Raw genomic sequence first — 25,899 nt, 5'->3', positions numbered from 1 at the left:
GGCGGGGGCCGGAGCCAGCCCGGGCGCGGCGGGCGCGGCGGGCGCGGCGTGCGCGGAGGGGGGGCGGGGCAGGGAGGGACGGAGGCGGCAGCAGCCGCCCGGGGCTTTGGCCGCTCGTTCTCTCGACGCTGCGATGGCTCCGCTCCGCTGTGGACCGGCCTGGTGGCATCTCCTCTCCTTGGCCGTGCTCGGCCCCGTCCTCTTCGGCCGGCCGGGACGGGCTGAGCCGGAGCCGGACTCTGGCCCGGGCCCGGAGGCGGAGGCGGACCCGCACGGGCGGCACCTCTACAGCGCGGAGATGCTGCGGCACGGCACCGCCGCCGCCCCCCACTTCGTCATGTTCTTCGCCCCGTGGTGGGTATCCGGAGCGGCGGAGCACGGCCCGACGCGGCCCGGCGCATTCCTGCCCGCCTCTTCCCCCGTTGACGTGGCGGCGGGAAGCGGCCGGGCCGGCGGCGGGGGAGGCCTCGGGGTCGCGCCGCCCTGAGCCCCAACAGTTGGGGCCGGGCCGGGCGCCATCCCCTGGGGTGGCGGAGGGGGACACGCGTTAAACGGCAGCCGGGGACTGTGGGGCGCCGGAGGGGGAGCTGAAACCGAAGCCTCGCGTGTTCCTGGCCTGGGCCACCGCGGCCGTGCCGGGAGGGCTTCAGCCGGGCCGCGCTGCGCTGCGGTGTCCGCCCCCTTCGCCAAGGGCCCGGGGCTGCGGGGTGCATCGGCACCCGAAGCGACCCCCCGGGCGCCCGGCAGCGCCCCCCGCGTGGGGCCTGCGGGTGGAGCAGCTCCGCCGGGCGCGACGGAGGTGAGCTGGGGCAGACCCGGTTCCACTGGGGCTCTGCCGGGCTGCAGTCGGCCCCGGTCCCCGGCGGCTCTCCCCGTCTCTCCCCGGACTCCCTCTGACACGTCCTCGGAGGCACGGAGAGCGTGTGGCCTCGGTGTGTGGGCCGAGTTGCAGTGCGGTGACTGTTACTTAGCGCTGTGCCCTTCAGCCCCGCAGAGAATCTAATCGCAGAAGTTAGGTTCTCTTTGCGAGTGTGGAATTTCTGGCTAGGTTTGTAGCAAAAGCAGCATCATGACAGTGCTGCGAGTGCCAGGGGCCGCAGACAGCAGCAGCAGAGCTGGAGAGCTCTCGATTTATGAGAGACCTATGTAGCTTTTGTCCTGGACTGGTACAGTGTGACACAAGAACAGTTGAGACCAGTGGGAGAACAGGGCTTTGCTGGATGTTACAGCTGTCAAGAGGACAGTACGCCCCATCTCTGGGCCTTTCTGGAGGCTGCTCGTGTTACTTTTTTCATGATCACTTCCCTTGTCCTTCTTTATCTGATTTAGGGTTAGGGGGGATTTTTTTTTTTTTTTTATTAGGTTGCTTTGGGGTGTTTTTTCTCCACGTTTTCTTAAAGTTAGATAAAATAAAGGGAACAATGTGCAAAAGTTACGTTTTGATCCAAAGCAGTCCATTTGTACACGGTGCCACCGAGGCATACGTGAGTCATGACATGCTTTGAAAATCAACAGCAGCAAAGGATTTCCTTTAAAAGCTGAGGAACTACTTTTTTTTTGTTACTAAACATCAACTTGTTTATGCCATGCAAAAAGTTAAGCAAAATCTTGAAAGAGCAGCCACCTGCCTTTGTTCTCAAAAGATCAGAAAGCAGAGGACACCTGACTTGCTGGTGAAGGACCTTCGCCTGAGAGTGCTGTAAGGCCTAAGAAATGCCTGTGTGGAGCAGGATGGCTTCTGCTCCATTCTGTTTTCAGGTGATAATGTCTGTCTGTCCAAGCTTTGATCAACTTTCACAGGCATCCCTAAAGGCCAGTGAGCTTTTATTTTGGCCCAGGCTTCATGGGAGACCGTGTGCCAGATGGGCTGTTGCAGAGCCCAATGTATGCTGCACATCCACAGTGTGCATCAAAGAGAGTGCTGGTCTTGCAATCTTGAACCATGTCATGCCTTTGGGAGGGCTGAGGCTCTCTGCCCAACTCAAGCGTGAGGGAGCTGCGTCATTTCCTAGACTTGTTGCAGCTTCTCTGGATGTTCTTCTCAGCCATTGTAAGCCTCCTCCAGATCTCTAAGTCTTGGCTTATAAGACTTGGCTTCAGGACTCTTGATCTGGACTCCTGGCAGGCAGCAACAGGGCCAGGTTTTGGGTCCAAGAGGAAGAGAAGGACAAAAGGAACATCCAAGTGCTTGAGAGGGGTGCTTATATGCACTAGTCACTTTATCATCACTGGGGTCAAGTGGCAACCTTACAACCCTGCAGTCTTTATTAACGCTTCTTGCCTTGTTCCTAGGTGATATGTTGACCTTATGCTTCTCACAGAGGTGTGCTTTTCAGCGCTGCTGCCTGTCATTGCAAGGGAGAAGCCAAACAACCCACTGCTCAGCTGGGATTGTTTGTCAGGTTGTTGTGGATGCAGCAATTGTTGCATTGTCAGTGTTACCAGCAAGGGTTGGGTAGGAGCTGACCTAACTCTTCCAGATTCTTGAAACAAATGTTGCTGAGAACCTCTCTTACAGACAGCAGTGGTACATTAAGTCCTACATTTGTTTCAGATATTGTGGGCTACTCCACAGAGAGAGCTTTCCAAGTCATTTGCCATCATGTTCTAAGGTTTTTGATGCTCAAGCTGTCCCCCTTGGTAGCTACACTTGACAAGGGACAGAACCATGAATAGGCCACACTCTTGCTGGCACTAGATAGTCTTTAAGATGTTGGCCATGCTTGTTGTGTATCTACAGAGGAATGAGGTTCCTCTGATTCTGTAATTGTAAGGAATCTCAAAAAAGTAGTTTCACTGCATGATTTTAACCATTCCAGGTCCTCTCAATGTATGTGGTCTCATGGTAAAGCTTAGGAAATCCACTAAGCCAAAGCAGATATGATCACCAGTTTGTTGCTGTTGAATTGGATTTTATCTTAGCTGGATTCTTTTATCCAGAATGAGACTGTTCCTGTGCTGCTTGTACCACTACATTTGTCTATCCCAGGGTCAAACAGCGTTTTTAATTGGATGATGATTTGTCCTGTGTATTGCTGTGGGGCAGCCCTTGCTAGCTGCAGAACTGGTGGCCCTCAGAAATGCCTCTGTCCTTCACTGACTGCAAGAGGGCTTATCAGCAGCTGCAGTTTTGACATGTGTGGTGCTCATGTACCTCAGCATCTCCTCTTGTCATGGCCCAGGAAGTCTGCCATCCAGATGAGAAGCGCTGATACTGTGGACTGACCTGTCAGCATGAGGTAGAGCAGCCTACCGCTCTATGGATAACTGCCACAGCAAAACCATCTCCAGGCACGAGCACTTGTGGCACATGGTTGCTCAGAGTTAAAATGGGCAAAGTCTTACAGTATCCTTTCACCCATACCTCCTGATATTAGCAATGTATAAGAAGCAGAGGGGTTTTTTTTTTGTTGGTTTGTGTTTTGGAAAGGTGGGTCTTCCCTATGACCTTGTTAGCCTCTTTTGGATCTTCATTTACATTTGTAAATGTAAGTTATGTTTCATTACATTTGCCTATGCTGCACTGGTGTAGTGTACTCACCTTGAGTACAGTTTTGGGTGCCACGGTACAAAAGTGGCAAAGAATTAGTGGAGAGTGCCCAGAGGAGGGCAGCGAGGATAGTGAAAGGTCTGGAGGGGAAGTCTTATGAGGAGAGACTGAAGTCTCTTGGTTTGTACAGCCTGGAGAAGAGGAGGTGAGGGGAGACCTCATCGCTGTCTGTGGCTTCCTGACAAGGGGAAGGGAAGGGGCAGGCACCAATCTCCTCTCTTTGGAGACCAGCATTACAACCCAAGGGTATGGCATGAAGCTGTGACAGGAGAGGTTTAGGTTGGATATTAGGTTCTTTACTGAGAGGGTGGTCTGGCACTGGAACAGGCTCCCCAGGGAAGTGGTCACAGCACCCAGCTTGGCTGAGCTCAAGAATCGTCTGGACGATGTCCTCAGTCCCATGGTCTGACCTGGCTGGGCCCTGTGTGGAGCCAGGGGTTGGACTCAATGACCCTTATGGACCCTTCCAACTCAGGATATTCTGTGATTCTATGATTCCTAGCCCCATTAGAGAAGGAAGGATAGGACTCCTTGTTGATGCCCAGGTATCCACCATTGCCAGTAGTGGAACTGGTTGCCCTACTGATGTCGTGTAGAGTGGTAGTAGTGACAGACTGTGTAGGTAGATGGGTCTAAGGTAGATATCTGATGTTGCATGGTAGTGGTCTATTTTTGACTTCTCTAGTTTCATATGTTCTGTAGCTACACTTAATGAATTTCAGAAAAAATATTTTGGGGATTGCCTTGTCTTCTATTTCCTTCTCTGTAATGCTGATTTTTCTTTTTCTTTGAAAATGAGGAGTGACTAATGAGCTAATTACTGATTCAGATATGAGCATTTTTCCTGCTTTATTTTCAATTTTAGCCCATGTAATCTGAAGAAGGCAGGGGGAAACTTTGTGTGTAGCAGAGATTGCGGTGTTAAATGTGGACAAGACAGCCCTGTTCTGTGCTTAAAAACCAGCAGGTCCATTACTTGACATTTCCTTACCTAGTTTCCCATGCTCTGTTCTTTAACACCAGTCAGTATTTGTTCAGTGCTTAAAGTCCTCACAACTGCTTGAGGAAGGGACCAGGGAATCCAAAATGCTTCTCTTAAGCTCCATGAAAGAGTTGACTATGGAGGTGCTTCAGTCTGAAGCTAAATAATTAAGGACTGTTTGATTTTATTAAGAACACATTATAATCCTTTGCCATGACAGCTCAGAATAAGATACAGGAGGTCGTTTTTCCCCACGTAGTGGGAGTACGGGTGACACACTGTGACTGACTGTAGCAGGACCTTATTGAGGTTCTTTATGTTGAAGCAGATCTCGAGGTTTGGGGGGGGGGGAGAGGGGGAATGTTGCCTTAATTATACCAAGATACATAGAAAGCTGTGAATCTGTGCAGGCTTCCCACAAGTGGACTCAAAACCATTGTGTAAGTGAAACTTCTTCAAGTGGGAGCAACATTCTCCAAAGTTCCAAACAGTGTTTTAACTGTTACTTACAAAGTAGACAGTCTAGGTCATGCCAAGGGCAATACCAGCTTTCATAGTGTCAGGTTGAGAATGTTTCCTGTTAATCCAATTAGGTGTTTTTAGATGTCTTGGAGGGTTGGCAAAAGCAGCCATTAGAGAGAAATGAAAATCCATTCCTTAAAGTTTTTCATCGTGGCTACAGAAATAGGGTACTGCTACAATGACTAGAAAATTACTAGAAGAAGAGTGAGAAGAATAATAGCCACTTTCTACTTGGGGTGAGCTGCTGTTACAGCAACTGTATGAGGCCGGTTTTTTGCGTATAAGCGGATACAATTAGTTGATGGTGTGCTGCTGGGGCAAAGCACAGTATGGGAAGGTTTTGGGAAACCCTGTTCAGGAATTAGTCCTAAATTCTGGGAAACCCCGTACAGGAATCAGTGCTAAAATACACAGTATTTTGGAACACTAGAGCAGAAAGAAAGCTAGACAGCCTCACAGGAGTTTTCTAGAAAGCTGGAAGACTGAGAATACTTTTCTTAATAGCCTCACTAAGTTCAGGAATGTTCAGTAGGCTGCCATGTAAAAAGATGAGTTCTCATCTCTTGATGATTCTTTTATGTGAGATGCAGCATCCCACGGTACCTAACAGTATTCACCGTTGCTCAGTGTAACAGTGCTCAAGCGTAGGAGGTTTCTGACTTGTCTGTTTTTAAATTTATCAGAATCTCCAACCGTTCTGCATACGCCTTTCCATAGATTCACCCCCTCCTGAACACAAGCAACTATCCAGCAAGTATCTTGTACCTTCTGTTGCAGGTGTGGACATTGCCAGCGCCTCCAGCCAACTTGGAATGATTTGGGAGATAAATACAACAACATGGAAAACCCCCAGGTCTACGTTGTTAAAGTGGATTGTACTACAGAAACTCCACTGTGCTCGGAATTTGGCGTCCGTGGATATCCCACGTAAGTACAAAAAGATGTCTCCTCCTGTTTCTTTTTTAGTTTTCCATGGTCCTCTGCCAGTTTATTGAAGCTAACCTCTAAGCTGTATTTTTGGTGGGTTTCTTTGTAGCCCCTTGGACCTTGTGTGTTCATTTTAAGGCTTTTTACTATGTTGCCAAGTATCATGTGATGCATACTATTTCTGCTCTCTTGGGTTTTTTCTTTTAAAGAAGCTGTTTTACGTCTTGGAAGATGGCTGTGTTTAAATGAAGCCTAAAATTCCCTTTCCTTTTCTCTGAAAGTGCTTTCTCAAGCAACAGGATGTTGTACAGCTGTGATGTGCATAATAGAGCCTGGTCACCAGTAACAGTAGTTTTAAAAACTCACTTGTCACAAGTTTATCAGTACACTGTACCACCCATTACTGACGTGCAGGGGATCTCTTAAATTTTGGGGTTAACTTGATGCTTATAAAATGATATATTAATAGCATCACTTATCATAGCAGCAGTGATGTCAAACAAACTTTTTCTAGGTAATTTTGCTTCTATTGAATTTTCTAGGATAAATTAATTTAGAGTTTAAGGTTGTTAAACTTGCCCTGTTATAAAGGATATATGCCAGACCACCTCAGCTTTGGTAGGCAGACTGCAATCCAGAGTGTCTATGAGAGATCAGCCTGGATAGCGCTTTTGGGTTAGATTGGCGTGCTCCCATTTTAGCTGCCAAAAAATGGAGCAAAGGGCTTTCTTTTATTTGTGTCTTCTTTAAAGCTGCTTGCAAAAGTGGATGGGATCATTTCAACTGCTTTACTAGTTACTTATCTTAGTGGGATACGTGCAGAAGGTTGTCTTCTGTAGCCCTTCCACAGCCTGTGTTTTCCAGTTTCCTTCCCATTGCTCACATTGCCCAGTGTTGCTGCTGTCCCCAGCCACTGCCTGAACTCCCTGTAATGCTCCTGGATGCACCCACCTCGATACAGTTGAGAGTGACTGAGCAGAAGTTGAGAGCTATAAATAGCAAAGTCCTTGCTGAATGAGGAATTGTTCTTAAGGGCAGTTTGTGGCTTATGTCCATGATAAATACCAAGAAACAACAAATACTTCAACTCTGTTTTAATGCCCCCGAAAGTGAGCATTGCTCATCTTGGGATATTTGAGTAGACTGTGGTATGGTGCTGTTCCCTGTAAAATAGAAAAAGTGGCAGAGAATTGAGTAAGAAAAAATTGAATGGATGTGCAATTGCTTACCCCTCCTCCTTAGGGTCACTGAGTATCTAGGAATAGCTAGTGCTAGCTTTCTTCCTCTTGAAAAGTTCAAATGATAGTTCTCTGCTAGTTATAGAAATAGAGAGATGAAGGGGAATTCGTAATATCAATTCTCTTCCAGTCTGAGTCAGTTTTTAAATAGCCTGTTTTAAAAAACCTCCAGTGAGGGAAATTCCACAGCTTCCTCAGGCGCAGAGGGATTAGGGACAGTCCAGGATGGCTTCATTCCCTTTCCGTCTCTCTGAGAGTAAAACTGACAGAGCAGGTCCCTGGGCTCATTAGTGCAGTTGTCTTGGGATGATTCAGTGCTGTAAGACACTCTCAGCTGAACTAGAAAAAACCTACCCTGGTTTGAAGAAAATAAAGGTGCAGCTGGCTTTTAAAGTGGATAGCTTCTCTTTTTTCCCCTGTTAGTCATATAAAGTATTGCCATGAGGTGCATTTTAGATGTTCTTCTGTTTCATTTTTGTTTCCTTCTTATGAAAAATTTGGGTGGCTGTTGTTTTTTCTTTTTTCCTCAGAAAAATTTTGATTTTTCTATCATCACAAGGAACATTCAAGAAAAGACAGTGGGAGCTCCTATCTTTTTTGAATTTATTTGCATTATGTGGTTTCTCAACACTTGCATATGTTCATTTTTTCCAGCTGGGGAACAAGAAAAGAGAGAAAAACATTTCAGGAGAAAGCAATACAAATCACAGCTTGGCAGGGGGGACAGAGAGCTAGGTGACCACAGTAACTGAAAATATGGTTTGCTTTAAAAAAGAAATGTCAGGCATTGATGTTGCCCCTTTACTAAATATATTTTGGATTTCAACTTAAATATTAATAATAGAAGCTTTAGGTAGCTTATGGAAAAGTTTTGATAGCAGTTATTAAATGTTATAATAATGAAGTCTTGAATCCATACAGGCAGTCACATCTTTGTCCTATCGAGTTGTTTCAGCGTGATTTTAATCAGTTTAATACCACGTGAAAAGTCCTGCATTCCAAGAGCACTCAGGGAAAGAAATTCCTGGGAAAATAAGCACTGGATATTTTTCCTTTGGTGATGGAGAGGGGTGAACAAAACAAAACCGATGCTTTTAGCCAAACTGAAATTGGATTCATAGGCATAATGAATGATTAACCTTAGGACTGAATGCTGCAGTGTTTTGTTTGCTCTTGCTTGTTGATCAGTAATATGAAGCTGTGGTGATTTTAATGCAGTTATTTCTTTTTGCTATTTTTCCAGTCTCCTTTACAAGTTTACGTGGGAAAGAAAAAGTGTCCTAGGTTCTAGCCATGACCCTAAAGTTGAGAGAGATGCCTGATGCTGATGTTCATAGTCAGGAGAGCTGTTCCTGCAGGGCAGGCTGCATTGCTGTGGATTAGCAAAGGGGAGGTAGCTTTCCAGCTTCCTGGGTGGACATTTTTGCCTCACTCTTTGCTACCTTTTGTTCTTTTAGGCTGAAGCTGCTTAAACCGGGACAAGAGCCTCTGAAATACCAAGGCCCTAGGGACTTTGAGGCACTGGAGAACTGGATGTTGGAGAAACTAAATGAGGAACCATCTGTAAGTGAAAAGGAAATAAGAAAAGGAAATATTCCCTTCTGCAGACTTGCTTGTCTATGATTTCTATAGGTTAGGTTTCATCTTCCTGGAGGAAGTCTGGTCCTGAGAATAAAAGTCAGGAGGCAATAACAAAGTGGAACAGCTTCCACATAAGTCAGAATATAAAGCTGTCATCCTGTGACCTGCCTTTTGTTTCATGTATGTAAAACATAATGCAGCTTTTAATGTGCAACACATTGACACCCACGAGCCACGTGTTTCTGGAATAAGAAAAGCGCTTTAGCTCTAATATGTTATAAATTGCATTTGTGTTGGGCTTAACTACCTCTTGAAGCATGGATGCCATCTTTAGCCCAGTTATTATCTGATAATGTTGTAGCCCAAAGCAAGAGTTTAAAGTAATCAGTAACTTAAGCTAATACCATCACTAGGAAAGCCCTTGAATTTTGGGGCAGCACTTACATATGGTAGGCATGCCTTGCCTAAAATTAAATCTGTAATTGCTGGTTTGGCTCAGTGATTGTTGAACCACAATTAGAACATAATTATTAAAAAATCATTGTGTTTGTTTTATATATAATCAAGCATTAAAATGCTAAACTCTTTTAAGAAATGTTCTTTGAGGTTATTAAAAAATTCTTTCCAGTTCTGACCCTAGTGCCTAAAAAGTAGTCACTTCCTTTTGCTGAAGTGCCAGTGGGTTTGCTGCAAGTTATAACTATAAAATGTTTGCTCTTTTCCCATGGCTGCTGCCTTTATGAAGCCAATGGGTCCCTTCTCCCTGCATTAGGGGAGCAGAAAGCAGCTTTTTCACTGTTTTTAAACAGCCCCGAGGCTGCTGAAACTGGCGTGATGGCAGATGTGGCTGGTGTGTGATGCTACAGAGGACCTGTTATGGAACCTAAGCGTAGTAATATATGGTGATGTGATAAGTGCCATAGGAATTACTGTGCTCTGTGACTGTACTCCAGTGAAAGACTGTTATTCCAGTGACTCTGACAGCTCTTTTCTGAGTGGTAGTCTTTTTCACGTTTTGCGTTCAAGTAGCTGTTTGTTAGGAAATCCTAGATACTGAAGTCAAGCTTACGAAGGACATTGCTTTAGAAATTTAACATTTCAGAGTACAGGGTTTATGACACTGCCACAGAATGGCATGATACAGGAATCAAGTATTGTGTATTTACTGTCTGAAAAGCTAATTTTTCTCATGATTAGGAACCAGAATCTGATGCGGAACCACCAAAAGCCCCTGAACCAAAGCAGGGAATGTATGAACTCTCATCAGACAATTTCAAGATGCACATAGCAGAAGGTAACTGGGTTTTTTTCATAATCAAAAGGTTCTTGCTTACAGAGACATTAGGAGTGGAAGTCTGCAAATGGAATGTTACTTTTCAGGGTCCCTCCTTCCCACCTTCATTTTACAGTAATACCTAGTGAAAGAGGATGAAACCAGAGACTGTAAAAATGTAGTAGTTTAATTACACATCACACACCATGAGAAAGTTTAAGAGCTCCCCACTCAGAAGGCAGTAAAATTAAGGCCCCTAATGATGTGGAAGAAGCTAGTGGGGCTTGCAGTACTAAACTGTCTTTTTTCACCGAGTCCCTTGCTCAGTTACAGCCTTGCCACTCACTGGGTTTTTGCAAATCCCACTTTCTCTTTCCTTTGCTGCTGACTTGTACTTAACTCCCAGGCTGTTCTTCTGGATAAACATAATCCACCTGCTTCCTCCTTACTGTCCCCATCGCACTCCAGTCTGGCCCCTTATTTGATGTTGTTTTCCTTCCTTCCTCCAGAATTTAGTGTGGACAAAACACTTCACCTCAGTTTGGCTGTTTTTTAAAAATCCTTTGTCTGGAAGCTTTAAAATCAATACCTACACAGGAGATTTCACCCCTCACATGGTGGGTGTCTTTAAAGCATGAGCATGAGGTTACAATACAAATTTTGGGCTCCTGTAACAACAGATGATTCTATCATCTCTGTTTACCTAAAAACAAAGACCAAACTAAATTAACTGTCTGTGCCCATGTGATACCACCAGTGAGGTAAATACTAGAGATTCTTAAAGTAACCATTAACTAGAAATATTTTCAAATGTCCCAGCCTGCATGGCTTAACACAGAATTACTTCCAAATTTTTCATGGACTTTTCTCTAAACCATCAGGGAGATGTTGAGCATTGAACAGCTTTACGGTCTGAGAAAATAGATTTGTGTGTGTGTGTGTGTGTGTTAATGTTTTCACTGAAATATTTTATTATTCTGTATCCATTGGCATTCATAGAGGAGATGTTCCCATGGTCGTATCTGATGGTTGAGCCAGTCATCTGTAAGGCTGTTGTCCTCTCCTGACATCAATTACAAGAAGTTCAGTGCTTAAATATAGCAGGAGCTTAGCAGTTCCAGCTGGAAGGTTGACTTTTGTTCTTGAAGTGTCCCTTTACCTTTTTGGAGCTCCAAGGCAAAAAGAGTTTTAATTTTTTTTTTCTGTCAGGGAGAAGAGAATATCACAGAGTATGTGGTGTAGAATAGCTGGTTTTGACTAGGTGGTCTTATGAGAAATTTCAGTTTGCAGTTTACTTGATCAAAGCAGAGCATGTCTGTTATCTTGAAAGTATTCCTGATGCAGAACAGGCAAGTTAGAGTACACTACCATGGCAGTTTACATTTCCTAGTTATTTTGTGACATCTTTCCTCAGACCTCCTTTTGTGAGCAAGCCCTCAAACTAGGAAGGAATTGTAGTCGTATCAGCCCCACAGCAGTATTCAAAGGATGATGAATAATTCTGGAAAAAAAGAACTTTTTCTCCAGTTGCTGGCGTTTCCTTCAAACTAATTGGATTTTTTTTTCCTTGTCTTAATTAAGTTCATTTTTGTTTTGTATTAACAGAGCCTTGCCTTGATGTGTGCAAAAGCACGCAGCATCTTGAATTAATAGTACTCTTAATTGAAGGAAATCACATATTCTGGTGCTCTGCAGTTAAGGTTGTACTTTTAAACTAAGCATCAGTAGGAGATAGTACAGACACTCTTCTCTCTATAAAACACCACAGAAATCTACTGAAGGAAACAATTTCTGAACAGTTGACATGAAAATACAAAGAGTGGGGCAGAAAAGGGAGAATGGGAAGCTGAGTGGTCAAAATTATTTAGGTAGCTGATGTGATTTTAAGCAGTGTTTTTTCCTAAGAAAGTGTGAGTCTGATACTTACTTTCATGCATGCTGTTATAAATAACATGTTCCCTGGTGTTTCCTTCTGCTCTGTGATAGGACAGTGATTGACACCATAGAATTAGGCATTGTAGCAAATAGCTAGGTTAAAAATACCAGTTTTAATATATTTGTTGGCTTGAGGTTGAGAGGCTGATTGTATTTTCAGGGAAATTGGCAACGCTGTGGGACTGTGTACGGTATTGCAAACCTAATTGCTGAAGTATTCAGTCCTGGCCTTTGATTCACGGTGTTTCCTATCTTTAACTCAGGAAATACCACAATAAATGACCAGTCTGAGATTAGTACCTGGTCTTTAATTGCAGCCAAATTTATTCCAAATGTGTTTAATCTTTTTTTGTTGTTTTTCCCTTCTTTCTTTGACTTGAAAGGCAATCACTTTATCAAATTCTTTGCCCCTTGGTGTGGGCATTGCAAGGCTTTGGCCCCAACCTGGGAACAGCTGGCTCAAGCCTTTGAGCATTCAGAAGCTGTCAAGATTGGCAAGGTAGGTGAAATGCTCTTTGCCTGAAAATATTGTGTGAATCAGTATTTCAGCCAAGTGTCATCCTGTTTGTGCTGTGGTTTGCAAGTAACAGTTGTTCTGTCCGTCGCCTCTTCAATGGTTTTATAGTCACAGCTCCTGAGACGCCTGTCTTTTCCTTGCACACAGTAGTTCCCTCTGTTTTGGAGAGAAGGCTGTTTCGTCACAGTGACAGGGCTCCCTCCTTTTAAGCCAGGACATGTGAGAAACACAGCTAGCTCCCGTGCTTCAGAGAGAGCTGGGATTAAGTGCAATACTTCAGATGCAGAGAATAATATTTTGACATTTGTTTTTTATTGTACTTCCCCTCTGTCAGAACTTGATAGACTTCAGAATTTATTTTGAGTGGGAAAGTGATTTCCAGTTTGCTATTTAGAGCACTGGGTTCTTTAGCAAGTTTCTGACCTCTTTGTGATGAATTATTTCTCCTTCTTTTCTCTCTCTCTTTTTCTTTCCCCCCACCCTTCTTTACCCCCATGGAACTTTCTTAAGTTTTCAGGGGGTCTTCCACCTTAAAAACTGATACCTTGTCCTGCTTTACTATTTCCCTTAGGGTTGATAACCAGATTCTGTGGTGTATTTACCATGGGAGCTTGTTACTTGTACGTGGAGTGACTTCTTTGCAGAGGTATGGAAGTGGTCTGGCAATTGCACTTACTGGCTTTATTTGCTGACCCATACCTAAGTCAGGGTGACTTGTGACGTGAATCCATCTGTATGTGCCAACAGTAGAAAACTGACTGGGCTCAATTTCCATATCCCAAAGCTTTCAGAGTGGTTCCACTGATCTCAGAGACCATATAATGGTTAGTAGTGGTGTTGGCCCTGCACAGGGGCAAAATCCCAGCTGTCTCTCCTGCTGCTGCCCTCATAGTGCTTTTGGCTGTTGATAGGGGTGATGAGCTTGACTTCTTTTTTTTTTTTAATTATTCTTTTTCATTTTACTGCTTTGAAAATCTGCTCATTCAGATACACTGGAGATGTACAAGAGCAGGTCAGCATAGTTGAACTTCAGAGAAGATGTATATATGTATAAAATTTAGAGACCTGGAGGGTATAGAGTTAGATTCCCCTTGAGAATAAAATATCAGAGGCTGTTGCTGCTTTGACAGTGTCTTTACCAAATGCTGCATCTGCTGATTCATTTTATTTGAGAACCTGGAATGCTCGCCGTCTGATAAAATCATTGCTTAGCTTAAGTATCTTCTTGAAGTTACCATTCTCTGTTATCCACAGAAAATAAACAGAAGATTTCCAAAATTCCTGGTTTATTCAGTTGTCTGTTGTGTTCCCAGTTGCTATTACTGAAGCTTGCCATTAATACAGCCCCTAAGATTTGTCTTGACGCCTCGTCAGCTTTGTGTAACTGTATACCTTATGAAACTATTTGAAACATGTCTTGGCTGAGATTGTAAGTAAACAGCTGTTCCTAAGAAGGTTGAATCATGACCTTTGTGTAATCAGGGAGAATAGTGTTTTAATAGCAATGATATGTATGGCAGGATTATGTTAAATCTTCATAATTGATCTCCAGTGATCTGGAGCAAAGTGGTTTCAATGCAAAATTCAAAATCCAAGTGCTGTGTTCAAGCAAAGGCTGCAGTACTGAAGTTTTGGGTTGTTTTGGGGTTTTTTTTTCTCAGCTTCAGAAAAGATTATAAACTGGTAACTTTATGGATTGGTTTATAACATACTAGAATTGAATGTTGCTATGCACTTGGAATTTCCCTTGGAGCAAAGGCAACTTGCTAGCTTCCGAAGTCTTTAAAGAGGAGTCTTTTCAAAACTGAATGAGCCAATACATCTTCACTTTAAAGCTCCCTCACATCAGTGTTTTGTGTCTTACTGTCTGTGTGGTGATTTTTATTAACTGAGAATACCAAGTACTTGTTTTAATTGGAATATTTAATTATGTCGTTATTGTTCTTTGTTACTACTTCCTTCTATCCATATCTCCTTCCCCAATCCCTCCTAACACAAAAAAAGGCAAATACACACCAATTACACAACCAAACCGCTGTTTGGAAAGCAGATTTAATTGTTCTCAAGACAGTACTTGGTACTGAGTTTTGCCAAGCCATGCGTTGCTAGTTCCTGCAGAAGGGACAGCTGGGATGCTGCTTGTGTGTCTGTTCTGTGTGCTGAGTGGGGGTTTTTTTGGTTTTCTTTTCCAAAATTTAGGTCGACTGTACTCAGCATTCTGAAGTCTGCTCTGAAACCCAAGTTCGTGGCTATCCCACGCTCCTCTGGTTCAGGAATGGTGTAAAGGTGAGTCTGCAAGCTCAGCAAAAGATCAGGACTTTTTTTTTTCTGGGTGATACTCGGACTGTGTTTGCATTCTGGGGAAAAAAAGATCAAGTGGGCACATAGGAAGGTCTGCCTGGGGGACAAAATGATGTTGGGAGTTCGATCTGGTACTGGAAGAGGTATCCTTCATCCACAGATAAAAGTTAAAAGCTTTTTGCCCTTTCTGCTCTGCAGATAACTGCTGTGGTGTTCACAAATCGGTGAGCAGTATCTCCAATTATTCTACCCCATAAGAGAAATATGAGTGCACTTTATCTTAATACCTCTAGGGAACACGAGCATAAATGAAATAGAAATAATAAAAAATTACTTAATTTTAACAGTGTGTATCAGAGGGTTCTCATCTGTAAGTGGTGCCTGTCTGCTGAGTGGTGTCCAAGTGATGCAAATTCCCCTTCTTATAGATCTGAACACTTCATAGGATACTCTGAGTGAGAGTCCTGTGGGTCCAGTTGGCATTTTTTCTTGTAGCAACTCAAAGAAATACAATATTCTGAAGTTATGTGCAAGTAAAATATAAATAATGTGTACATGAATATATAAATAGTATTGTATAGTATATAAATAGTAGTAATACTTACATGTTTCCCACTTTCAAGATAAAGGTTATTTATTAAATGGATATTAAAAATAGGTGTGCAAGCAGAGAACCCAGGACTCCTCTTGCAGCTCTTACCCACCAGGTTCTGGGGAGCTTTGGCTTTTTGCCCCATTCATCTTGCATTCCTTTTTGCACCTCTGCAGCATCAGAGATGTAGGTTTTGCTACCCAGTCCAGCTCAGCGGCTGTTGCTCGTGGCGTTTTTCTGGCACTCAAGACAGAAAGTGGCCACAAACACCAGTGCCTGTGAGGTTTGGTATAGGCATCCCTGTGAGGTCAGACACGCCAGGGAATTGAAATGAAGCAGCACCTGGGGTTTTGAATCGCAGCCTGATTGGCACAGGAAGTGCGTGGCCTTAGTGCTGGTTGAGCAGCGGTGCTGGCACGTATCGGAAGCCGAATTGAATGGGCAGCCGAGGCAGTGCTCAGGTCAAACATGGTGGCATGCCCAAGGCTAGAGGTGTTTTCAGTTAATTAAACTTTTGTTTCTGTATGGCATGAGTCTGAAAAAAGGGGGAATTGTTCTGCTGTTTCTCCCCACTGGTTTCCCACCTGCTTTACATCTGTTTTTCAGATAGCCACAGATGGTGAGCCACCTTGGCAGAACCATCTAGAAAAGTTAGCTCTGTTTTTTCTCAACAAGCCAGATCAATTTATTTTTTTTTGACCCTTTCTAATTACTGAAGATTGAGTTGCTTGGAGTAATTTGAATCAAGAGGACAGTGAAAGGAGAAGTCAGATCAGTGGTGTTACATTTGCAAAAGCTGAATCTCAGCCATTAGTCTGAACAATGCATTTCTGTTGACATCAAACTGGCTTTTCTCCATTGACAGTGTGGTAGTCCCTGGTGACATGGTCCCACCGGAGTTGCTTGTTCCTTCGTGGGCTGATACAATATATTTAAAAAAAATAAAACCCAAACCCGAACCACAAAACAGCCCCAACAACTTCCCAATAATTGGACCCAGAAATTCCTGGAAATCTCTCAGGCTGCTTTTATACTGTTCAGGAAGAGGGAGGAGAACTGCTTCAGCCATCCAGCATTGTTGTCCCTAATACCATCATCCCCTTTGTCATAACTGAAGTCTGGCATCACACCATCCCTCTTGGTTAGATACAGCGGAAACCCTGGGAGCAATGACTGGCACTGACCCTGCCCTGCTGAAGTGAGTACAGACATGCAGGGGCAGGCTTCTCCTGGCATCTTAGGTTGATTCTTCTGTGACTTAGACCCAGTGTGGGGAAGAAAGTGGCTGCAGTTGTAAGCAACATTATGAATGACAAAAGAAGGAAAATGTGTGGAAAGAGTTCCAGAGGTGTAGAGGAAGTAGTTGCACAGGTGTCTCTTATCATAGAATCATAGAATCATAGAATGGTCTGGGTTGGAAGGGACCCCAAGGATCATAGAACTCCAACCCCCCTGCCACAGGCAGGGCCACCAACCTCCAGGCCTGGATCTATACAAGGCTGCCCAGGGCCCCATCCAACCTGGCCTTGAACACCTCCAGGGACGGGGAATCCACTACCTCTCTTCTTCTTTTCAATGTATGGAAGATCGTGTGCTCTTTCTTGAAGAGGTGCTCCTCATCTGAGAGGATATACATCTTGTAGCCCACACCTCACGGGAACTGAAACTCAAGAGTTTTATCCAAAATGGGTATGTAGTGTCTGAAAGAGATGATCTCTCTTTTGAGCAGAGAAATTAGTACTAATTTTTGCAGAACGTGCTGAGGGCAGTCATGCAAGAGCCAGTTTGGACATGGCCAACAGTGGACTTGAGACTCAGAACTGCTCAGAGGTGCTCTGATTTCTTGTTCTCAAGAGTTCTGAAAGTGTCTGTGATATGGGGAAGCACCTAAGGCAGGCTCTGGCTTCTTGAAGCTAGCTGGCTGAGGGCTTTACTTGCAGGTTCAGAAACATAACTTTGCTTTTGTGAGAGTGGTGAGAGTACTTTTTTTATTCCTTGCTATAGTTTGAGATTCAGAAAAATAAAACATTAAAAATGCTGACTAGGGTGGGAAACGAAGGTCCAAGTGGGAAAGTTTCTAAAATTTGTTCCTGTGTTTCTACCACACCTTTCAATTCAAGGACATTTTAGATTGTTCCCTTTTGGTACAAAAGAATCTATGGCAAATCCTGAGGATGTGGAGTGATTTGGATGCCATGGAGAGGTTTAACAACTAGATGGTTGTAGTTACTGTGAATACGCTTATGCTTGGCAATCGGATGTTTTGCTGATAATGACTTTTTTTTGCTAATTACTACTTTGCTAGATTCACTACGTACATGCATGTGCACTAACTGTTTGATAATTGTAGGGTGACCAATACAGAGGGAAGAGGGACTTTGATTCCTTAAAGGAGTACGTGGATTCCCAACTGCAGAGCTCTGTGAAAGAGCCACCAGCAGATAAACCCACCGAAGCCCCACAGCCACCCGCAGAACCCACCCATGTTGAGGTAAGTGCTCCTGCACTCTGCAGCAGTCTTAAGGATGTTCAGGCTGTTCCAGCAACCTCTCCAAGTTTTCCATGTTTTTTTTATCTCTGATAGCTTGGTAATGTCTACATTTAAGCTGTACCCAATACCTACCTGGTTATTTTTTTAACTAATTGATGAGTGCGAGTCAGACCATCAATCCTAGTTTACTAACCTGGTGACTTGGAGAAGGGAAAAGTATAATCTATGTTTCTGAGGGGTTTTTTTGTGGTTGAATGAGTTCAGAGTGCATGGTACATGGTTGGTTTTGGTCTGCGGAACTGCTGGTGCCTGGGTCTGTGTGACAGCACGTTCTGTCGCTGTGTTTCTTGCAAGATTCTTACTTGAACGCAGGAGGATGGTGCAGCTGCTGAGCCACCAAGAAAAGCCAGGGTCCTGTACTTACTGACATCAGACAAGCAAAGGTTATGAAGTCTGATCTAAATGTGGCATGGTAATGTGTCCTGGGGCAAGAAAACGCCTCAGGTTTGGAGGCTTCTTCTAATCCTGGTTGTAGGACCTACAAGGGTTAGGAGTGTTGCCAGGGAATTGGCAGGGCTAACTTTCTCACCTTTGCATAGTTGTCATTTAGTTTTCTGTCAGTTTTAATCACGTTGGCATTTCATCTGCCTGTCTTTGGAAGCTGAATATAAACTCGGTGAGGTTGAGAGACGACAGATGGTTTTCAAGCATACTTTGTCATCAGATGTGGAGAAAACACTTCTGCCTCCAGAAAATAAGATCTACGCTCCTTTGTGATACAGATTGAACTGATGTAACTAAAAAGCACAAACAGCATTAAGATAAATATGGCTTATGTATAGCTTCTCATGGGTGAATATTGCCCTTCCCATCCCAGTCTTTCAGCAGGGTCACTCGTTTTCCATAAAATGACTTGCCAGCAGTGGTTTGGTTTGCAGTTTCCACATGCCTCAGGTATTTATATATTTTTTAACTGACCTCACATTTGGAAGATCCTGACAAGCTGAGGTTAGTAGACTGCAGAAGGTAGTCAGTTGTCCTTCTGTTTTTGGAGAAATGACACGTGATGCAGATTCCCACTTAGGCCTGGCTTGCACCAGCACATGTGGAGGCAGGAAAGGATTAGGGGGGGACTTTTTTATCAAATAATAGTAGACACAGCGTAGTTCTAAACTTTTTGTAACTTTACGTTGCAGCATTGGGTGTCACCATTTCTTGGTCACTCACCTGGAGGCACCTTGGTTCTGGTTTTGTTTTCACAAGGTTTGAAATGAGGGTCAGGCCCATGTTGGCAGCAAACACTGACACCTTCTACCATCTGCAGCAGCCCACAGCTGTACCATGGGCAGCAAAAGGCAACGAGGTCCTACTCCAAATCTGTGCCCCAGTGTTGAGCCCCTACATGAAATCCCCTGGGTCGTACATGGGCCCAGTACTTGCCCACCCTTTCACAGGAGCTGCACTTCTGTGTCCGTGAGACTTCTCTCCTGCCACACATCACTAAAATTACTCTGAAACGATCCAGATGGATTCAGGTAGAGTGACTGGCAGCCGCTCAGATTATGTGATTGTGTAAGACATAGTTTTTTAAGAAACCAAGCTGAAATTGAGCTATCTGATACTATGCCTAATAGTTGTGGATGTGTAGCTCACGCTGCTATTCTGATAGCATTCTACAGGTCTTCAAAATTTGTTTTAGTGTGAGGATGCTATTTATGAGGCATTCAGATTTGGTATCTTGGATTGTAAATGTTTGGAACATCTGTTTTAGATAGCCATTTAGGAAATCCAGAATAGAATCTCTTATTGTTAATTTTTTTCTTGTTAGCTTGTGATTCTTTATTAATTAGAAAATATAACTTCTAATGACAGGGGGGTTGGAACTGGATGATCTTTGAGGTCCCTTCCAACCCAAACCAGCCTGTGATTCTATGAGATGTAATTTATTTATTTATTTTTAATGCCTCCTACCCTTAAGGGTCTCACACAAAAAAGTGCTGTCAGGGTTCTGTGCTCTGGTGCTGTGTGTGAGACTGTCTGTCAGCAACACGCTGTCCTCCCGCCGCTCCCATCCCGTCGCTCCTGATGTTACCAGGAGTAAAAGTACCTCCCTGTCCCTGTGAGTGTGGCGTGGTGCTGTCCTCTCTTTTTGGGCAAAAAATATGTTTCTGGTAACAGCTTTTTCTCTGTGTGGAACAAGGGGACATAGCAGAGGGAGAGCAGCTGTCAAGGCATCGCCAGTATTATGCCTTAATTAGGTCATTAAACTCTCAGGTGGCTGTGATGCACTTTAAGCTCCTCAGTCTCCTCTCAGGGATGGTCCTGGAAACATTTGCATGGCAGTGTATTAAAATGAAAGTGACTTTTTTTTCCCTAACAGATAAAAATCCGGATACAGGCAAATGCCTTGAAAATAGGAATGTTTTGTTTCTCCATTAATGGATGACATTCAGCCTGAAATACGCATTTCTCTAGGGGAGTAAAGCAGCTGAGGGATGAAAGTGAGGTGTGCTGCTGCTACTCTTGTCTATATTCTCAGCGATCCTCTCTCTTAACAGTCTGAGTTTCCCTTTCAGGTAGCTGAGAGCTCATCTGGCCAGTGTTACATGTGCAAAAAGTTTTGACTCTCTTTTTTTTTCTTTCTTTTTTTTTTTTTTTTTAACAGGCTGGAGTGCTCTCTCTCTCTGAAAAAGATTTTGATGCCACCGTTGCCAGGGGGATCACCTTTATTAAATTCTACGCTCCATGGTAAGAAGTTGACACCAGCTGTTGTTCAGGATCATTGCTGGGCTAAGCTGCCAGTGCATTAGCTGCTGTAGGTCGCTGCGTTGTGTGTAGTGCTGTATTTGTTGTCTGGATCTGAAATGTGAGTTAAATGAAGAGTGTGTGTGTTTGGCAAGAGTTAGAGCAAAGAAGCTGAATCAGTTTTAGCTTTCTTGTCTGTGGAAAGTCTGACAGAGAAGTCTTACCATGTCAGCCTCCAGGTAGGTAATGCTGGGGAAGAAGGAGAGTGAAGTTTTCTTTGCAGGCTTTCCATGCCCCCGTGCCCTTGATTAGGGTGAGGTGAGGGGAGTGTGTCACCAGCATTGAAACAAGAAAGCATGCTGGCTGTGGAGGCCTCTCCTGCCACAGCCAACCTGTCTTGGAAGCCTCATTCAAGCACCTGGGAGCTGATACAGGCTGTAGAGCTATGGATAATTGGCTGTTACTCTTCAGGTAACTGTCAGAAATCTAATTTGCACAAGTGGCAGTTTTTGAGGTGTTCTTAAGAGCATATCCCATGTAATAGGTTCTTACTGTGACCCAGGGTAGAACTGTCCAATACAGTTGGTGTAGGTGTGCAATCCCTGTGGGGGAAGGAAGTTGTGTCCTACCAGGCATCTGCTGTTACTGGCGCATCCAGCACAGCCTGGGACCCAAGCTGGGGTACCGCCTCAGTATTGCAAACTCACAGAAAAAGGATTTCCCTCTTTTCTTATTATTTCCCTTGTGAGGAAAAAACCCCACGTTTCATTCTCTGCAGATTCCTCAGGAGCTTTGCACACCATCTTCCTCTTCCAATGCCCAGTCTCTTAGCCAGTAGAAGGAAGCATAGAGGGAGAGACTGAAATTAAGATGTTTTTCACTGAGTAGAAGATAACACATCTCTGACTTCATCACCAGCCATCCCACTAACGCAGTGTGTAAAATATGAAAAGACCTATTGTTGCTGAGGGCAAGAGGTCACCACTGCCAAGCAGCACAACCAGGTGCAACCCATCCTAGTATCTGCTTGGGAGTATCAAGCTATTGCAGCTCAACATTGACAGGAGTCCTGAATGTGTTTCTCACTGCAGGCCAGGAGTACCGGGGAGTGTTTTGTTTCACGTCATCTCGATGACGCAGTCTGTTTCCAGTGTTGTCACCCTTCCTACTGCAGTGTGGTTTGAGGCTTGAGAGCTGCTTCCATGCTCTCCTAAGTCTGAAAGACCTGCTTTTGGATCAGTGTCTGCCTCTGCTGTGTTATGGAACACGCAGCCCCTACCCACGCAGAGGGGTTTGCTGCCCGCTCTTCGCTCCTGTGAGGGACTGAGATGCAGTCTGTGCCTGCACGGTGCTACCAGCAGAACTGGCCGGTCAGGTCAGTTTACACCTGTGCACAAAGCAGCTCCTCATCCAGTTCCTGCACCCAGGGCTTGCTGGCCTCTGTAGGCGTTCACTGAGAAGCTTCTTCTGGGAAAGCCTGAGGTGAAACGCTCCTTTTCTAAAATCAACTTCTCACACTGGTCCTGCACTTGAACTGTCTCCTCACCTCCTGGGATTCCAACCGGGTGCTGCTGGATCTCACAGATGCCATCAGTGCCGGACAGCAGGCTGAGAAACAGCGGTTCAGGACGCGGAGAGGCAAATTCTTAAGCCACTATGTGCTCCCTGGCCACAACGTTCAGAAAGCCACCGTGTAGGAAAATATTTCCTGTATTTACGTAGCTGGTAGCCCAGCTTTAGCTCGGAAAGTCAGGCTTATGTATACTGTTGTAGTGCACCACACATAAATGACTTTTTCCTCTTTCAAGTGGATTAGCTTATGTAGGGCTCTGCAAACACTATTATATGTTGCTCATTGGTTCTGTCTTTCAGTTAGTTTTGGATAAATACTGACGTTGACTTACACAGTAAGCATAAAGCCCTCTTGGGCACAGTTGGCAATGCTTTTAGGTACGATCGCTGTGTGTTAACAAGGTGGTTTAGATAGATGCTGGCTTGTATCAAGAGAACTTCTGCAGAGACATCTCTGTGGTTTTTGTAAATGCCCCAGTCCAGCCTTGAGGCAACTGCAGGGCTGTTCTAATAGCCCACCGAAGGTGCAGCTGGGTTAGAACAGACTGAGCAGTGGAGCTTTAAAGTCTGAAGCGCTTTGGGAATTCTCCTCGAAGGCGTCGGGAAGTTCACGTTACGAACTCGGCTTAGCCAAGTCCAAAATATAAACAAAATTAATACTTTGCTATAGTCTCTGCCATTTTAAAGTATCGTTTTCTCTCTTGATGCTAGTGTTTCAGTGCATGCATGGTGTGGACCACGTTCTCAGGTTACTCTGGAGGCACAAGGGAATAATATAGAAATAGTCATTTTGGTGTTACTGATGATGCAACTGGAACGAGTCTCTATTTAGCGCCAATCGGAATGGGCCCTGATAAAGTTTTTCCATCTGCTAAGTGAAACTTCCTCTCAAATAATTCCACTGCAGATCTCCCTGAAAGTGCTGTGGTAGTGGTTGAACTCCAAAATATCCTTCAGGGAAGAAGTGCATTAAACTACTGGAGTGTTCCTTAAAAACAGACCCTGTGTTGACAAGTGCCTCTATTAAAATGGAGTTTCCAGCATCAGGAGATGGTACATTGGTGAAGGAGGCCATTGGGAACTGGAAGAAAGTTAAAATTAAAATCTTAAATAATTAAACTCGGGCCATGTAGCATAACTTTATATGCTACCTGAAACCTTGATCCGTGCTGCAGACGTTCTGTGCCCTACATGAAATATTTGCTTCTTCTGACAGTCTTTTATTTTTCATTTGAATATCCTCCATGGTCATCTTTGTTTGGTTTGGTATTCCCCTGTAAGGTGAGATGTTCATACGCTGACCTCCAGAGCACCACTCCAGTCGAGACTAATGAAGGCCAGAAACTACTCCAGTCCCTAATTTACGTAAAGTCACTCATTTTCTCAGCTCGTTTGTTGACACAGTAGTGCAGGGGAGTTGGAGGGACAAATTCTGAGGGTATAGGAAAGGCAGCTAGTTAAACTTAGGGCTCTTGCAGCAAGACAGTAAAGAAAGATAAACTGGAAGGTGTATCTGCTAAACAAATCTCCCTCTTTCTTTTGTTTCTAGGTGTGGTCACTGTAAGAACTTGGCTCCAACTTGGGAGAACCTTGCCAAAGAGCAATTTCCAGGTTTGACTGATGTCAAAATAGCAGAAGTAGACTGCACTGTGGAACGTAACGTCTGCAGCAGATTTTCTGTAAGTGTGAAAGATCTGAAATGAACAGGAGAGTGTTGTGTACCAAATGTTAGCGGCTCCAGCGTGCAGCCGAGCTGGCGGCCGCGCTGTGGGCGCCGGTGACAGCACAGCTGTGCTCGCCGTTAGCCAAAAAAGAGGCAGTTCGGAACAGCACCTGGTGACACCATTTCTTGCCTAGACTGTTTGTTCAGACACGGTCATTCTCATTATTGCATAAAGCTGAAGGAGTCCCTAATTTAAGCAGCGTCCCTTGTCCCTCTGAAAGCACCGGAGCAGTTGTGTGGCAGCCAATGAAAGTTGTGTCCCTAGGGGGGGAAAAAAAAAAAAAACAACAAAAAACCAAACCAAAACAAATAAAGGTGGCCTTTTGGTGCTGCTGACAGGCAGACACCAAAACAGAGCTGGAGCTGCCTTTCCCAGCTGCCAGTGGAAGAGCCTGAGAGGCACATACAGGTGTTCACACGTTCAGAGCTTGCAGGCTGGCAGTGGAAGGGCTGGTGTGGTGGCTGGTTTTCCTTTTCTCCCCCCATAATTAATTAAAATGGCTTGTTGGTTCAGAGGGGTTTGGTGGCTTGTCAGAGAAGTTCAAACCAGTGAGTTCAGTCTGTGGTAACAAGTTTCCTTTTGTGTGGGGGTGTCTCTTGAAGGTGCGTGGCTACCCTACGCTGCTGCTCTTCCGCGGCGGAAAGAAAGTCAGCGAACACAACGGAACGAGAGACCTTCAGTCACTGCACAGCTTTGTCCTGCGCCAGGCCAGGGATGAGTTGTAATAAAGGTCTGGATGCTCCACCCCTGGCTGTCTTTGTATGGTAGCTGAGGGAGGTCATTCATTGCTAAGTTTAAAATAGTGTATTGGGAGGGGGGGGGTGGGGGGCATTGTTTTTTGGTTTGTTTTTAGGGAATTGAATGTACTGAACATTGGTATCTTCCCTCTGTGTGTGTGTGTGTTAAAGACAGGCTTCCCTGTGAGTGAGGGAAAGCTAACAAGTGGTTACTGTGCAAACTGAGAGTCTTTTCAGCCCTGGTAGTGTCACCGCATTTCTGCACTCCCACAATGAAGTGTAAATGGGTTCCTTTGAGACTAAAATACATGAAGAGAATCAGCTTAAGGCCACCAGTAGAGTATTTTCGTCTTCAGGTCAGATTTGGTTAAAAAGTAATCCTTACAAATGGCCCACCATTACTAGAAAGGTGAAAGCTACAGCTGTGCTGAGTCACTTCTGTCTCTACAACTGTACTTAAACCCCATTTGTTTTAGTAGGGCTGCTGGTTAAGAAATGGGAAGTGACAGGAGGTTGAAAACAAACACACATGCACACACTCCCCTACGCACACACACACCTTTGGAAGATACCAGGCCACCATGAGCTGGTTGTTTCCTGTTAATCCTCTCATCATGGGAGGCCTAGCCATAATGACAGTGACAGTACTGTAACATGTGCCTGAACATTACCGGTGCCGGAGCGTACGAGCATCAGGTGGATTTTCGTGGGCTGCTTCTGTCCAGCTCCAGAGGAGTCACTGTGCTCTACCTGTGCAGAGCCAAAGCGAAGAGGCCCTCATAGAGCTGCTCTCTTTAATACTAAGAGAGTGTCCAGACTTCAGAGCTGAGGACACGTGTTCCCTACCCGCTCCCGAGTCCAGACTTTGTGCTGACCTGCTCCTTACTCAGAGTACTTAGAGAACAAGTAGTACGATATTTAATTTTCATCACTTTTTTCCCCCTTTAGCTGTTCTGCAGTAGGGTAAAATAGTTCTCCACTCTTCTTTGAGCCTTAACCTTTTTCCTAGCTGTAAGCGTTGGTAAGTTTTAGGCGAGGACCATGCACTCCGTGGTGCCTTGGGATTGCAATATGGATCCATTCTTTGGTGTGTAAGGTGTTCCACGTTAGACACAACTGAAAGCCAAAGAACTTACACTGCAGAGACTGGCACGCTACAGAAACAGCAGCCAACTAAGGACTGAACTCTGCTGTCCCGTGTGCACAGAAACT

The 25,899-nt window shown here is 44.5% G+C and overlaps 1 protein-coding gene across 1 annotated transcript; it reads left to right on the top strand.

Moving 5' to 3' along the window:
• Positions 1-24,720, top strand: TXNDC5 (thioredoxin domain containing 5). Its single transcript, XM_084260072.1, has 10 exons — positions 1-354; positions 5,832-5,981; positions 8,677-8,782; positions 9,998-10,094; positions 12,392-12,507; positions 14,725-14,811; positions 17,769-17,909; positions 20,575-20,657; positions 23,776-23,905; positions 24,553-24,720. Exons 1-10 carry the CDS (start codon positions 134-136, stop codon positions 24,673-24,675), a joined length of 1,254 nt encoding a protein of 417 aa, XP_084116198.1. The 5' UTR covers positions 1-133; the 3' UTR covers positions 24,676-24,720.
• The last annotated feature ends 1,179 nt before the right edge of the window (positions 24,721-25,899 follow it).

Source organism: Gallinula chloropus (genome assembly GCF_964237585.1).
Source record: "Gallinula chloropus genome assembly, chromosome: 2".
In the NCBI taxonomy this organism is placed as follows: domain Eukaryota; kingdom Metazoa; phylum Chordata; class Aves; order Gruiformes; family Rallidae; genus Gallinula; species Gallinula chloropus.
Note: the sequence above shows the minus strand (reverse complement) of the source record. Positions and strands in the feature narration are given on the sequence as shown.

Excerpts from the sequence above, each read along its gene's own strand:
- TXNDC5 (XM_084260072.1), top strand. The coding sequence starts at position 134 with ATGGCTCCGCTCCGCTGTGGACCGGCCTGGTGGCATCTCCTCTCCTTG. Across the intron at positions 10,095-12,391 it reads CAAGATGCACATAGCAGAAG|GCAATCACTTTATCAAATTC; the intron begins GTAACTGGGTTT and ends TTGACTTGAAAG. Across the intron at positions 12,508-14,724 it reads AAGCTGTCAAGATTGGCAAG|GTCGACTGTACTCAGCATTC; the intron begins GTAGGTGAAATG and ends TCCAAAATTTAG.